The sequence below is a fragment of the Aedes aegypti genome, chromosome 1, assembly GCF_002204515.2.
Source record: "Aedes aegypti strain LVP_AGWG chromosome 1, AaegL5.0 Primary Assembly, whole genome shotgun sequence".
Lineage (NCBI taxonomy): Eukaryota > Metazoa > Arthropoda > Insecta > Diptera > Culicidae > Aedes > Aedes aegypti.
Window position 1 is genome coordinate 54,560,009 of NC_035107.1, and position 14,036 is coordinate 54,574,044.

Consider the following 14,036-nt stretch of genomic DNA (forward strand, 5'->3'; position numbering starts at 1 on the left):
CAGAACCGATTCTGGGAGCTCTCGCTAAGAATACTTATTAAGTGTGGAGTGAGCAACACACTCGTCATCGAAAACTTCGAAGAATTGCTTAAACTGAATACTCAGTCAAAATTCATGAGAGTTTATCTCTACTACATGTCATCTGACATTAGCCTTCCATGTTATAACCCTCCATGTGTACGCTTCACCAATGACAGTTCCTCTGTTGAATATGATCTGTCCATGAAACAAGCTATTAATGGAATTCCAGATCAACTTCGAGGTATAACTATTCCACGTATTTTCAACGCAAAGTTCCAGAATGTCGATTCCTACAGGAGATATTTCACTGACGGGTCACGTATAAATGGATCCACTGGCTTCGGTGTCTTCAATGAAAACTCTTCCGCCTTCCGAAAACTTCAGGAACCTTGCACGGTTTATGTTGCTGATCTGGCAGCAATCAACTTCGGACGGGGTTGGTGGTCTGATGGCTACCGCTTCTGCTTCATATGCAGAAGGTCATGGGTTCAATCCCAAGCCCGTCCCTTTCCTCGTACTTTGTAGTTGTATATCTCTCACTTGCTTCTATCTTCCATTCTAAATATATCACACTCAAACTATTCGTTCATAGCAAACGCTAGAACCAGAGACGGACAAGAAACCGTTTCCCTAACGCTTCCTACTTCCACGCGCACGCCTTTCTTACGCCTGATACATAGGCAGTCTGCTAACCACAAAAGCAAACCTATCTGCCATGCCTTTCCCCCAATCCATACACTCCCGCATGAACTGACGTGGATGCAGTGGAATATACGGTCTACGTGGGAGTCAGTTCAATGCATCATCAATTCCTCCCCCTTCCCCTCATTGGTCTGCATTCTGACGTGGCAGGTGCCATTGTTGCCTAAAAATAGAAGATCACCAGCACTTATACACTGAGGATGCCTGTTAGTCCCAAGCAGTCATTCGGTTGGTTTCTTGTGTAAGTGCAGCTGATCTGGCGATACTGGAGTGCATCCACGGGCGGCCAATCAAGCTCAAGCTCAAGCTCAAGCTGATCTGGCAGCAATCAACTTCGCTTTGGGGATGATCTCTAACATGCCCGCAGACCACTTCTTCATCTTCTCGGATAGTCTTAGTTCTATTGAGGCACTCCGATCGATGAAACCTGTAAAGCATGCATCTTACTTTCTTACAAAAATAAGAGAGCAGATGTGTGCACTGGTCGAAAGATCATATACTATTACCTTTGTATGGGTCCCCTCACATTGCTTAATTTATGGCAATGAAAAGGCGGACTCTCTCGCAAAGGTGGGCGCTGAGGAAGGTGAGATATATGATAGAAGAATTTTACACGATGAATTGTTTCATTTAGTACGTCAAAGTTCTCTTCACGGTTGGCAAAGCGATTGGCTAAATGACCAGCTGGGACGGTGGTTACATTCCATAATCCCTAGAGTTTCCTTGCGAGCGTGGTGGAAAGGTTGAAATGTAAGTCGAGATTTCATTCGCGTGATGTCAAGACTTATGTCCAACCATTACTCGCTAGACGCACATTTGCACAGGATTAACCTCGCGCTGAGCAATATATGTAATAGGTGTGGTTCCGGTTATGATGACATCGATCACGTAGTTTGGCAGTGCCCGGATATGGACGCCTCCAGAGCACAACTTTTGGATACCCTTGCGGCCCGAGGTAGACAACCCTATGTTTCAGTTAGAGATGTGTTGGGCTCCCGCGATCTCGTCTACATGTTGTCGATTTACGATTGTCTTCGCTTGTGTTGTATAAAAGTTTAATCCTCTTGTGTTCTCTTCCCCAGTTTTTTTCTCTGTGTTTTGTCCTATTTTTGTTGGATTGATGTTCCTGGCCATCCGGCAATCGAAAACCTACATGAAGCTGGTATACGCCATGATACGACAAACGAGCAACCATGAAATAGCGGGATTTGGGGCAAGTGTGCCACCTTAAGCAAATTGTTCTCTAACTTTGTCTAAAGCTTAAAAAACCCGCCTATTCAGCCTCAGGATGTTAGTTTCACATCTTTTCATAAGCACTGTGCCATTTAAAAAGAAAATAATTTCAAAAAGTATTAGTTTTGGAGCTCCTCAAATATCCTCATCCTCATCCTCAAAGTAAATCATCCAAAATACCCTGATTTCCAACACTATGGGGCAAGTGTGCCATCCTTATGGGGCAAGACGGCCATCGAATGAACGTTCATGTAATTCTACTTGTAATGCAATTTTCATTATTTCCTGTTAATATTGCTAACAAAGCAGAGCCTAATTGACAATTTTAAAAATATTTTTAAGTTTACCGTCATGAGGGGATGCTTTATAACAAGGTTCATCACATGTCGAACTCTCTACTAGTCAATTCGAATAACTAAAATCGTTTTTTTTTTGTCTCCATTCAATGCGATATATGAATTACTCTTTCATTATGGAGGATCTGTATAATATTACACTAGATCAGCACTAAATAAAGGTAAAATATTGATGAAAATAAGTAAAATAGTTCTTAAAACGCTTAAAACCATGTTATTATCGAATATTTGGTGAATAAAATCATTGTGGGAGCAAAAATGTTCGCTATTCCTTTTCTACATTTCAAAAATCACTACTGGTGCCTCATTTTGGTTTATTATCATGATTTTGTTGATGATGTTTACATATCTATGAATTTCACCCCAACCATTTTTGTTTACCAAATAGGTGGCACACTTGCCCCAAAAAGTATAGATTTCAACCAAAATGGATTTTGTATGTAAAACTAAATATTTTTTTCGTTCAAATGCCACAATTAGTTACACATTTGTATAGCTTCACAATGTACAGTACGTTTGAAAAATTCGTTATTAATTTACCTCTCACCATGCTATTTAAAAACAACGAAATCTTATAAAAAATCACTGAAATTTTATGGTTTTCACAAAAGTCGATGTAAATACGTGAAAAATAGAGCAATTTGCGTCATATTTTGACCATTGTATCATGGCACTATGGCTTATCAGGTGGCCAATAATCAAAAAAATGCCCCAAATTTAAATTCTTGTTCGCCATTTCATTGTAAACATGTCTGCTAAGAAATACCTAAAATATTAGGGCATGATTTGCATTGCACACTAAGATATGAGATGCCAAAGTTGAGCCTATGGAGAAAAATTTGTTTTTATTAACAAAAACTATGGTTTACTCAAATGAATATAACTTTTTTTCTATAATACTTACGTAAAATGTTTTTACACCATTTGAAAGCTTACAAAAAATGCTTCCTAGAAACAATGAAAAAAATAAAAATAAGCTTCAAAATAGTGGCTTTTATGATGTTTTTTTTTATAAAGCGGTTTAAAAATCGAATAAGCTAATAGTTAACACATCGAGTACTTTTTGTCCCAAGTTGTCCCAGGCTGAAATTCAGTTCCAAGGGTACTTTGAGATGTAAACTAAAGGATCGTGAAGAATTCAGCTGCACAAATTTGCACTTTTTTAATTTAAGGCTTTTTAAATTTTTCCAAAATTTTTAACCATTTTCTATTGAAAACAGCTAAAAACTAATCCAGAAAATAACTGAATTTCGCTAAATCATTCATATTATCATTTCTATGTAAGTTTTAATATTTATAATGGTTTTCACAACGTTAATCGCATAAATGGCTCAAATGCATTATAAGTAACAAAGTTTAATATTTCGCGATAGGCCCTATTCAAAAGTTAGTCTCGAAAACTTGTTTTTGAAAATAAAACATCAAATTTGTATCATAAAAGTCATAAATACGACATGAGACAAAAATAAAATTTTTGGCCGCCAGTCTGTATGGAAACCGCCCATAGTGCATGGACTATAAGGGAACATATTGTTAAGCTCAAATAAAAAATATAGTTTGTAGTTTTTACAAAAATCAGGGGTGGCACACTTGCCCCTATGGCACACTTGCCCCAAATTCCGCTACCACCCGGATGAGCTGCAAAGAACCCTGTTACCCAATCCCAACCTAGCCTATCCTAAAAATATGTGTGACCACTAACCTCGAGTTGCCACGAGTACCCTGGCACCAACCCGGACTAAACTTGGTACTTAAAGGCCGGTTTGCTTTTGACAAGAAAAGGAATCGCCTATCTCGATGCGTGGAAAATTTCTCCCAAGAAATGGGCAAGAAAATCACATTTTTCTGATCGCAGTACGCAGTTGAGAAAAAATGTCACTTTAAAGGGGGCTCTCTGTAGGAAATTTCTTGACCCTTTCAATCAAGGAATTTCTTTACTTTTCTTGAGCGAAACAGCATACTTAGCTTAAGAAGTTAAACAATTGTAAAAAAGTACAAAAATGAATCTCGGCTCCGTAAAGCGTTGAACGCGATTGAGCTTTAAATAAATGAATTGGTAAAAAAAAGACTTTATTTGCAAGTCAAACCTTCAAAAACTGCCGGATACCCTAAGGTTTTTTTCACGTCGGTCGTCCGCGTAAAAAAACCGCGTTATTCCAAAAAAACGACGTTAAAAAGACCTCGTGTTTTTCGACGATTCATTTACCGCGAATTTATCGTTTTCATTGAATCATTCATGAAATCATGCATGCTTTTTTAAAGAAATGTTAGTTGTTAGATCTTCTTTTTGGCTTTTTTGATTCACTTCGGCAGGAGGTTTTTGAAACCCACAGAGTTATATTCGACCAACTATAATTCCCAATGTCAAGTGAATTATGAAAGTGTTCAAGTAATTTTGATTGCAATATTAGAAGCTTAGTGCTATTAACTACTTTGACAGCATAACTCAGAAGAATAGCCTATTAAGCCTATCGTCTTTATGCTAAATGTCCATTCGGCCAAAAGTACCTCCCATTAAACTTACTGATGGAAAATTTCAATGTCACTCAGGCTTATATCATCCATTTGTTCTTCCATCATCATTTTTCATTTGAAATTCAAATTTACAAAATAAAATACTTTGGTGATATAATAGACACAACATTTTTGAAAGATTGAAAAATATTTAATAAATGCTAACTTTTCTGCTTGAAAAAATTGTAGGCAATAGGGAGCCGGATCCTATTCTTGGCAATATTGATTCACTTCGGCAGTAGATTTTTGAAAGTTACAGATCTCATATTTGGCCACAATATGCGTCGTACTAAAATGCTTTTTATTGCAAAGTTTCAGACAATTCGGCTGAGATAAACCCCCATGCCAAAACGAATCATGAAAGTGCCCAAGTAGCTCTGCACCCTATCTTGAAATTTTGGAGGTACAATAAAATTTTACAAATATGGTACTCAACTAGACTTACTACCTGCAGAAGATCATATTGAATAATCCTTATAATATTGGATATTGATCGATAAACAGTATATTAGAATTGAAATAAAACTGATTACGGTTTGATTGTCAACTCACTTCTAGTAACTTTTTCGAGAACCGAAAGTCACTTTTTAGTCACTTATTTCTCAAATGTGGTCACTAAAATAACTTTTTTCGATGCCACTTTTTGCTACCAGCCTTGTAATTAGAAAAATATCGGATAACATGCTTGATTTCTTCGAGAAATGCTTCATGAAGGCCGTTAAAGAAAATCACTAAATAAGGCTGATACAAATATTAAATTTCTTTTATTTCCGAGACCACTTGGATAGTACGAGGGGGGGGGGGGGTGTTTAAAAATAAATAAGGAACAAAAAATAAAAATTAAAAAAAAAGTTATTTTTTCGAATTTTTATTTTTAATGATACAGGTCGGACTCGATTATCCGGAGACTCGATTATCCGGGATTCGATTATCCGGAATTTTGGACTCGATTATCCGGAATTTGTTTTTTGATGTTCTTGTTTTTCAATTTTTATGCTTAAATCTGAGATAATTTGGTATTGCAATATACAATATGAATGGTTTTGCAATTTTGAACGTATTTAAGTATAAAAGGGTTTGGAAAAATGTTTTTTGTGTATGCCGGTCAAAAAAATATTTTTTCTTATAAAGACCCCTACTGTTCCTAGAAATAATTTCTGGCTTCGCCACCGCATTATATAAATCTAACAACAATAAAAGATAATATTTAAGTTCTTTTATCGAAGATTTCAATTTTTTCTTACTGATTCGATTATCCGGAAGATTCGATTATCCGGAGTGAAAAAAAAAATCGATACTCCGGATAATCGAGTCCGACCTGTAGTTGTTCAACTTTTTTTAATCGTCCTCTGGACCATTATTTCACTTGTTTTTTACTTTAAAAATTGAAAAAACCTAACTGATGTCAAAAAAATGATGAATCTTTTTTTTTCTCCCCTTCAAAATTTTCGGATTTTTGAAGGGGGGGGTGACATAAAAGAAAATTAATATTTGTATCAGCCTAAATCACTTGAGATATTCTCGGAGAAAATAATGGATCGGTAGATATCAAGACAAATATTCTTGTCACGACTAATATCTGAATAGTCTTTATAAAAATCGTGAGAATGCAGCGCCACGCTAAAAATCCGGTTCCAAAACGTGGCGAGTTGAGGCACTTCGCGAGTGAGTTGTACGCTGTTCGGTTTTGTGGCGGTGCGACAATAATAAGAAAAAAAAACTTAGAGCAAATTCTGATAAAATTTATGGAGAAAATCATAACGAAATATGAACAGTAATACGAGATGTAATACTTGTCGTAATAGCACGATGAATTCTCAAAAAAAGTCTTTGAAATATTCTTAAAGAAATATCTGCTCAGATTTTGTGAGGAATCAAACACTTCTCTCCTGTTTTCAGATGTGTTTCTTTTTTTTCGTCTTAATTCCTGTTTAGCCTTTCATTTGTCTTGCTTGGATTGCTTGAACGGATTTGCCCTGTTACCTGGTGTCGAATTGTATCCAGTCCTTCGATCAAGGTGAGATAGTGATTGTATGATGATCGCTGCCGAGCAGGTCATTACCAATACTTCAAAGTAATCGACTGACTATGCTAGGGCTGGCTAGCGATACATCAACAGCGGACTCGTGTTGAGAATTGAACGGATTCTAGTACTTCAATAGGCCAGGGGAAGTGGTTCACCTAGAATGAATTTATAGTAGAGAAGATTCATTTTGGATTTTATTCTCGTCACGCGGGCTTTAAATCGACTTTTCTGTAACAGCCTTGTATTTTTAATACCACTCTTCGTTACCAGCCCTGATTATTCTCTTTACGCTTCTTTGCAGAAACTCTCCGAAACCGATGAGCTCCTTAATTGTCAGTGCATTGAGAAGGCTATGGGAACTTTAAAGCAGCAGCACAAGGTGATATCGAAGAAGGTACTCCAGCTGATACTGGAACAACGTCCGGCTTGTAATGAGGAGTTCCAACGAATTCAGGAAACAGAAGGCTTGCTAAGGGAAACGATAGCCAAATGCCGTACTACGAGGAATCACCTGGATGGGTCCAAGAAGCTTCTGACCACTACCAATTTGGAGATTTTGGCAGCATACAAGAAGCGCCAAACGTTGATCAATCTCCTCAAAACGTTGAACGCGCTGAAAAGCATGAGATCTATTGATCAGCGACTGCAGAAGCATCTTTCGGAGGCCGATTACAGCGGCGCGATTTCCATCCTGTTGGAGAACAAGAATCTCTCGGAGCGATTCCAGCAGTATAATTGCATTGAATCGTTGTCAACGAAGCTTCAGGACACGCTCATAATGAGCGAGATTCAGCTGGAAGCGGTGTTGAACGAAGTCCCTGTCGATTTCGATGCGAAAAAGTACAGTAAGCTACAGGAAGCGTACAAACTGTTGGAGAAGCAGCTGATAGCGATGGACCAGCTGCACATGAACTTCATCTCGTCGATCCATACGGCGGCTTTTACTGTTCTGAAGCAGCACATGGAAGCGAGTCTGGAGGATAACAAGCAGAAGCTAACGTTCGAGCAGATGTGCGAGAATGTCCCCTGCGAAAAGTACATCCACTGCTTGACGGATCTGTGCCGGGGTTTCTGGAAGATCTTGGTTTCGTACTATCAGGTTCGATGCTGGCATCAGAACCAGAAACTTTATGAAAAGGGTCGTGAAGCGCAGCGGAAGGACTCCGATCAACAGCAGCAATCGAACGAAAGCTTCCACGAGGAATACATCCAACAGAAGCTGGAGATGGGCCAGTTTCGGCTGTGGAACGACATTCAGTCCAAGATTTGCATCTTCATCAACAGCACCAAGCTGAGTTCGCTGAAGTACGAGTATTTCATCCAGATCCTGGCCATCATTCAGCGGCTGAAGAAGGTCGGAATCGAGTTCTGCGACAACCCATCCGAGAAGCTGATGGAAAGCATGCAACGCCAGAGCGTCGAGTTCTTCCGCCGTTACCACATTGCCTGTCTAGAGGAAATCGGCCTGTTTTTTGATCACGAAGTGTGGGTCCCAATCGGAAGCTTCACCGACGTTAGCCAACTCCAAGAGTACAAGAACTTCAAACACGCTCTGGTCAAGAATCAGAACGGAACCTTAAGGAACGGGGGCCGGTCCTCGAGCCAAGAAAACAAATCCATAGATCCTCTCGAGCTGGGACAATCCTCTCATCCACTGAACGGCACCTCATCTGTGCACTCGCAGGACGAGAGCTCCCTTTACGGCTCCTGTGGCTACTTCCTCCGATTCACCGAGAAGAGCTCTCCCTTCGACGGAGGCTTCGATTGCACTATGCTCGAAGAGGACATCCTGGCCGGAATCGCCGACGAATCATCGTACTACTACTCCGAGGACAGCAGCGACAACAACGAAACCTACTTCGACCAGAGCCCCGAAGTCAAGCAGAAACCTCCTCCCCCACAAGCCACAACCATCACCCCTCCCCAGTCCTCCACCTTAACCGTGACCAACACCTCCCTCACCGTCCTCCGTTGCATCGGTCGCTATCTCTACTTCTGCAAGCTGCTTCACTCGATCGCCCCGCACATCGTCATGTCCATGACCGAACTCCTCGACTTCTATCTGTACGCAGTGCATGACATTTTCTCCCGGGACCTCCCGGTTCCACGAGACAACCTCTACTCCGCCTCCCTCAAACGCATCCTCGCCCGAATCCAATCCGCGACCATCCCCAAACTCCGCAAGTGGCCCCTCTCGGACGAGATGATCAACGACGATCTGGCCAACGCGGACCTCATGTACGGCTTGCAGAAGCGGATCGTCGCTGCCGAAAGCTGTCTCAGCTTGATCAACCAATTCCGCCTCATGGAGGAGTACTTAAGTGGCCTACTCTCGCAGCAGTCCTCGGACGCAACGGAACAGCTGCGACGGTATCTGGTGGAAACGGCCGAATGCGTGGCGGATGTGCGTAAACCCATCTATATGTGCGTCACCGCCCGGGTGGTGGACATCCAGAACGTGCTCCATGCCATGGGAAAGGTCAAGTGGGACATCAACCACGTCAACGTGCAGCACAGCTCGTACGTGGATACGATCAATCGGGTGAGTGGAAGATGATCTACGTTCTTGGTCGATTTTACTTAAACTTTTTATCTCTTCTAGGGGGTGCAACACTTTGCCATGCGACTGGAGGAGCTGTCCGGACAGCAAGCCAACATTCCTAAAGAAGCGCTTTGGGACTGCTTCGTACACGTACTGACCCATCTGCTGGTGGAAGGGTGAGTAATATAAATTTTTACATCACTAAATCTATTAGGAGAACTCGCTCGAGACTCGAATTCCTTTTTCAGGGCTGGTAGCAGATCTGTTTTTAGAGACTTGAGCACTTTTCTAATGCAAGTCTCATAAAAATCTATATTTTTAATGGTAGAGAACTTCTGTCTCTCTTCTAACAAAAAATGTCTACAAAGTCATTTTTTAGAGGCTACAAGAAAATCTTAATACCTACTATTATGCAATTCTTCGAATAAAGGCTCCAAGAATTCTTCTAGTGATTTCTCCAGACGATTCTCCTGGAATACTTTCTGGGGCACCTTCAGGGATCCCTACAGAAATTCCTCTAGAGATTTCAAGATGCTTAGAAAAATTCTTCAAGAATTTGCTCCAGGAAATACTTCAGCGCGCCAACCATCAGTAATTTCCACAGGAATTGCTTCAATTTTGTTCCTGTAAATTTTCCAGAATTTCCTCCAAATATTTCTTCCTCAAATTTCTCCAGGTATCAGGTATCAGAAGGCCGGCTCCAAAGGCACGTTCCCCACCAGTTGGGAGATTTGTGCCATCGCCATATTTGAGCCTATTTCATCATCTACCCGATGGGAGATGAAAGGGAAGGGAAAGATGAGAGGAAATAGGAGTGGGGTCCCTTGAAGAGGGAAGATCGCATAAGCGAAATGAGAGCCTATAGCTCATTACCACAGCGGGTTAAGAATAACAGAATGTCCTGAAGATTCAGGCTTCTGAATTCAGTTTCACTTAATAAGGGGCTGTCCATTAATTACGTAAGGGGTTATGGGGGGAGGGGGGGTTTGAGATTTCTTACGCGCCATACAATTTATTTTGGATTTTCATACAAACAATCTTATCATGGGGCTCTGCACTGTTTTGATTTTGCATGTAATTTTGACGTTTACTGGCCTTGTTGTTTACTAATTTCGTGAAGGAGTAAAAGAGAGGGACAGATTATTGTGCAGAGCCCCATATATGCTCCAATGGACCAATGCACGAGTTCATTATCTGACATTTGAGCGGTGCCGTGTTATTTACGTGACCACGGCAACGAGTGAATTTGGCACCGCTCAAACGTCAGATTAGTGAACTCGTGCATCGGTCCATGCGAATGCTACGACTACTTGGTTTCCTAATGTTGGATTCCAGAAACGCAGGCTATGGCTCACATGATCCTATTAAATTAATGTCGGCAACGTTCAACGGAGTGTACCGTGGTGAATCAAAATCCGAACAGTACCAATATCCGGACACTCTGGTATAATATGTTAATAAAATATTAAATTACACAGCTAGCGCATGACGGCTCACCATAGTAGCATGTCCGAAAGAACTTGAAACTATTGAGAACCAGAGCTACAGGTCCAAAGCCCTGATAAAGGTGGATGGTTGTGATGGCTATGACCGTGGTCATCATGTAAAGAACAAACGGACATTGCTGTATCGTGTCAGCATCGAGGAGGCCGATGTAGGTAGCGCAACCCTGGTTAGGTGGCCTATCGAAAACTCTTCACCAACCAAGAAAGGCAAAAGTAGAGCAAACGGATTGTTTTTACGGCAACAGACCTGGCAACGAATAAAGGACAACGATTGGAAAGTTGGATCTTGGAACGCGAGAACTTTGAATGAACCCGCGCGTGTTGGGCTCCTGGCCAGGGATTGAATCCTGAGAAAATTGAGAGAATCTCTCACGTATCGCTCTCTGTAACTATCATAACATGCTGCACATTATGAGAGACTGTTTATCGTATACTGCTACAAGTTTGATCAGATTGGGGGATAGTAGTGCATGATAAAACCCCTCTAAACATGCTCCAAGCCTGGGGGACACTGTCGTTATTGGAAGTTCGTGGATTGTTTATCGTGCCAGTAAAGAAAAACACCTATCCCCAACGGTAAACAAGCGAGAAAAATGGATTTTATCATCGCTCTCTCGTTGGGGCTCTCGCTCGCTGCTTCCATTTATCAGACTTGTTACACCTTGCGATACAATGACGATCGTGGACCGCAACAGATGGGATGTTTTTCTTTGCTTGCTTTGATCGTGCTTCATTCTCAAATGAGAGCGAATTCTGCAACGCCTGCTCCTGGCTCGTGAACTGCGGAATGTTGGCGTGAAAGTAGCAGCTATCCAGGAAATACGCTGGCTGAGAACCGGAGAACGCGAATTCCGAGCGGTGGACCCCATCGCCAACACTTCATTCAAGTACCACATCTACTACAGCGGTGGCGACAGAGCAGAACGTGGAGTTGGCTTCATAGTGATTGGGAAGCAGATGAAGCGAGTTATTCGGTGGAAACCGGTAAGCGACCGAATCTGTGTGTTGAGAATAAAGGGCAAGTTCTTCAACTACAGCCTGATCAGCATATATGCGCCAACGAACGATAAGCCCGATGACATGAAGGATGAGTTCTATGAGAGCCTAGATAAGGCCTACGGAGAGTGCCTAAAACAAGACGTCAAGATAGTCATCGGCGACGCAAATGCGCAGATCGGGAAAGAAGATTTCTTTCGACCCGTCATTGAAACGGAAAGCCTTCATTCCGTTACCAATGATAATGGCCTGCGGCTAGTAACCTTCGCTGCTGCTAGAGGGATGGCAATCAGCAGTGCTTACTTCGCACGAAAGAATATCCGCAAACACACCTGGCGACACCCGAGTGGAGATGCCTGCTCCCAAATCATTATCTCGTTCAGATAATCAGATCAGATCATTATCTCGTTGTAGCTAAAATTCGGGCGCGGTTATCCAGCGTCACGAGTTTCACAACAAACAGAACGCTGCGCTTCAATATACAACGCTTGTCGTCTGATTGAGTAGCTGCGCAATACCGTCAGCAACTAGACGAGCAGTTGAGAAGAATCAACGTTGCTGGAGACGTCGACAGCCTGCGGAACCTTATCCACGAAGCTGTGACAACAACGGCGCGGGAAGTGATCGGCACTGGTCAACGACGAAGACGAAACGGCTGGTTCGATGAAGGGTGCCAGAGGGTGACAGACATGAAGAATGTAGCCAGAAGCCGTATGCTTGTGGCCGGTACCCGACAGAACAGAGAGCGGTACAGGGCAGCGAGAGCCGAAGAAAAGCGAATCCACCGCATAAAGAAAAGGCAGCACGAAGAAAGTGTGGTAGCTAACGCTCAAGAAAGCATGAACCGGAATGATATGCGGAGATTCTATGCAACGGTCAATGGTGCGTGGCACAATACCGTACCAGTGCCCGCCATGTGCAATGATCGAGAAGGGAATTTGCTGACCGATAAAACGGCGGTGGCTGCCAGGTGGAAGGAGCACTTTCAACAATTGTTGAACGGTGAGAATGGAAATGTAGCGAGGAAATGGATGAACATAGATGATGACGATCAAGCTGTGGACCCGCCAACCACAGGAGAGGTTAAAAAGGCTATCAGCGAGCTGAAGAACTGTAAGGCTGCTGGGAAGGACGAGATCCCGGTCGAACTCCTCAAACACGGAAACGAGCAGCTTTACCAGTCGATCCATCGAGTACTGCTGAAAGTATGGGAGGACGAAGAATTGCCCACCGGCTGGTTGGATGGCCTCATCCGCCCTATCTACAAGAAAGGGCACAGACTGGAGTGTGCCAATTACAGAGGAATTCGGCGTACAAAATTCTGTCGCGCATCCTGTTTAATAGACTGAGACCACTCGAAGAGTCCTTCGTCGGCGAATACCAAGCTGGTTTTCGCGAAGGCCGTTCGACAACGGACCAGATGTTTAGCTTGCGAATGATCCTAGACAAATTCTGGGAGTATCACTTGCAGACTCACCATCTCTCTGAACATGGTTTTCCGGCGAAACTAATTAGGCTGATACGTGCTACGCTGGATGGTTCGAAATCAAGTGTTCGGGTCGCAGACGAGGTGTCAACCTCGTTCGTGACATTAGACGGATTGAAGCAGGGAGACGCACTTTCGAATTAACTGTTCAACATTGCACTTCAGGGTGCTATTAGGAGATCTGGCGTGCAAAGAAATGGCACTATTATCACAAGGCCGCACATGCTCCTTGGCTTTGCGGACGATATAGACCTTATTGGAATCGATCGCAGGTCAGTGGAAGAGGCCTTCGTGCCTCTGAAGAGGGAGACAGCGAGGATAGGCCTGACCATCAATTCTACCAAGACGAAGTACATGGTTGCAGGTAGAGATAGAGTCAGGCATGGTGGTGTAGGTGCTGAGGTAGTGTTTGATGGGGATGTGTTTGAAGTTGTTGAAGAATTTGTTTACCTTGGAACACTTGTGACATGTGACAACGACGTTTCCCGCGAAGTGAAAAGACGTGTTGCGGCTGTGAATAGGGCCTTTAACGGACTACGTAACCAGCTTAGGTCCCGCAGCTTGCAAACCGAAACAAAATTCGCCCTGTATAAAACATTGATTCTTCCGGTGGCTCTCTACGGGCACGAAGCGTGGACGTTGAAAGAGTCAGACC

At 42.5% G+C, this 14,036-nt stretch overlaps 1 protein-coding gene across 1 annotated transcript in view; it reads left to right on the forward strand.

Annotated features, from left to right (window-relative positions):
* The window catches only part of LOC5574017 (syndetin), a 36,478-nt gene that overhangs the window by 8,393 nt on the left and 14,049 nt on the right, over window positions 1-14,036 (forward strand). The window contains exons 3-4 of the mRNA XM_021851907.1: window positions 7,154-9,394; window positions 9,455-9,570. Of these exons, the coding sequence (XP_021707599.1) occupies window positions 7,154-9,394; window positions 9,455-9,570 (2,357 nt within the window). The remainder of the gene's footprint in view (window positions 1-7,153; window positions 9,395-9,454; window positions 9,571-14,036) is intronic.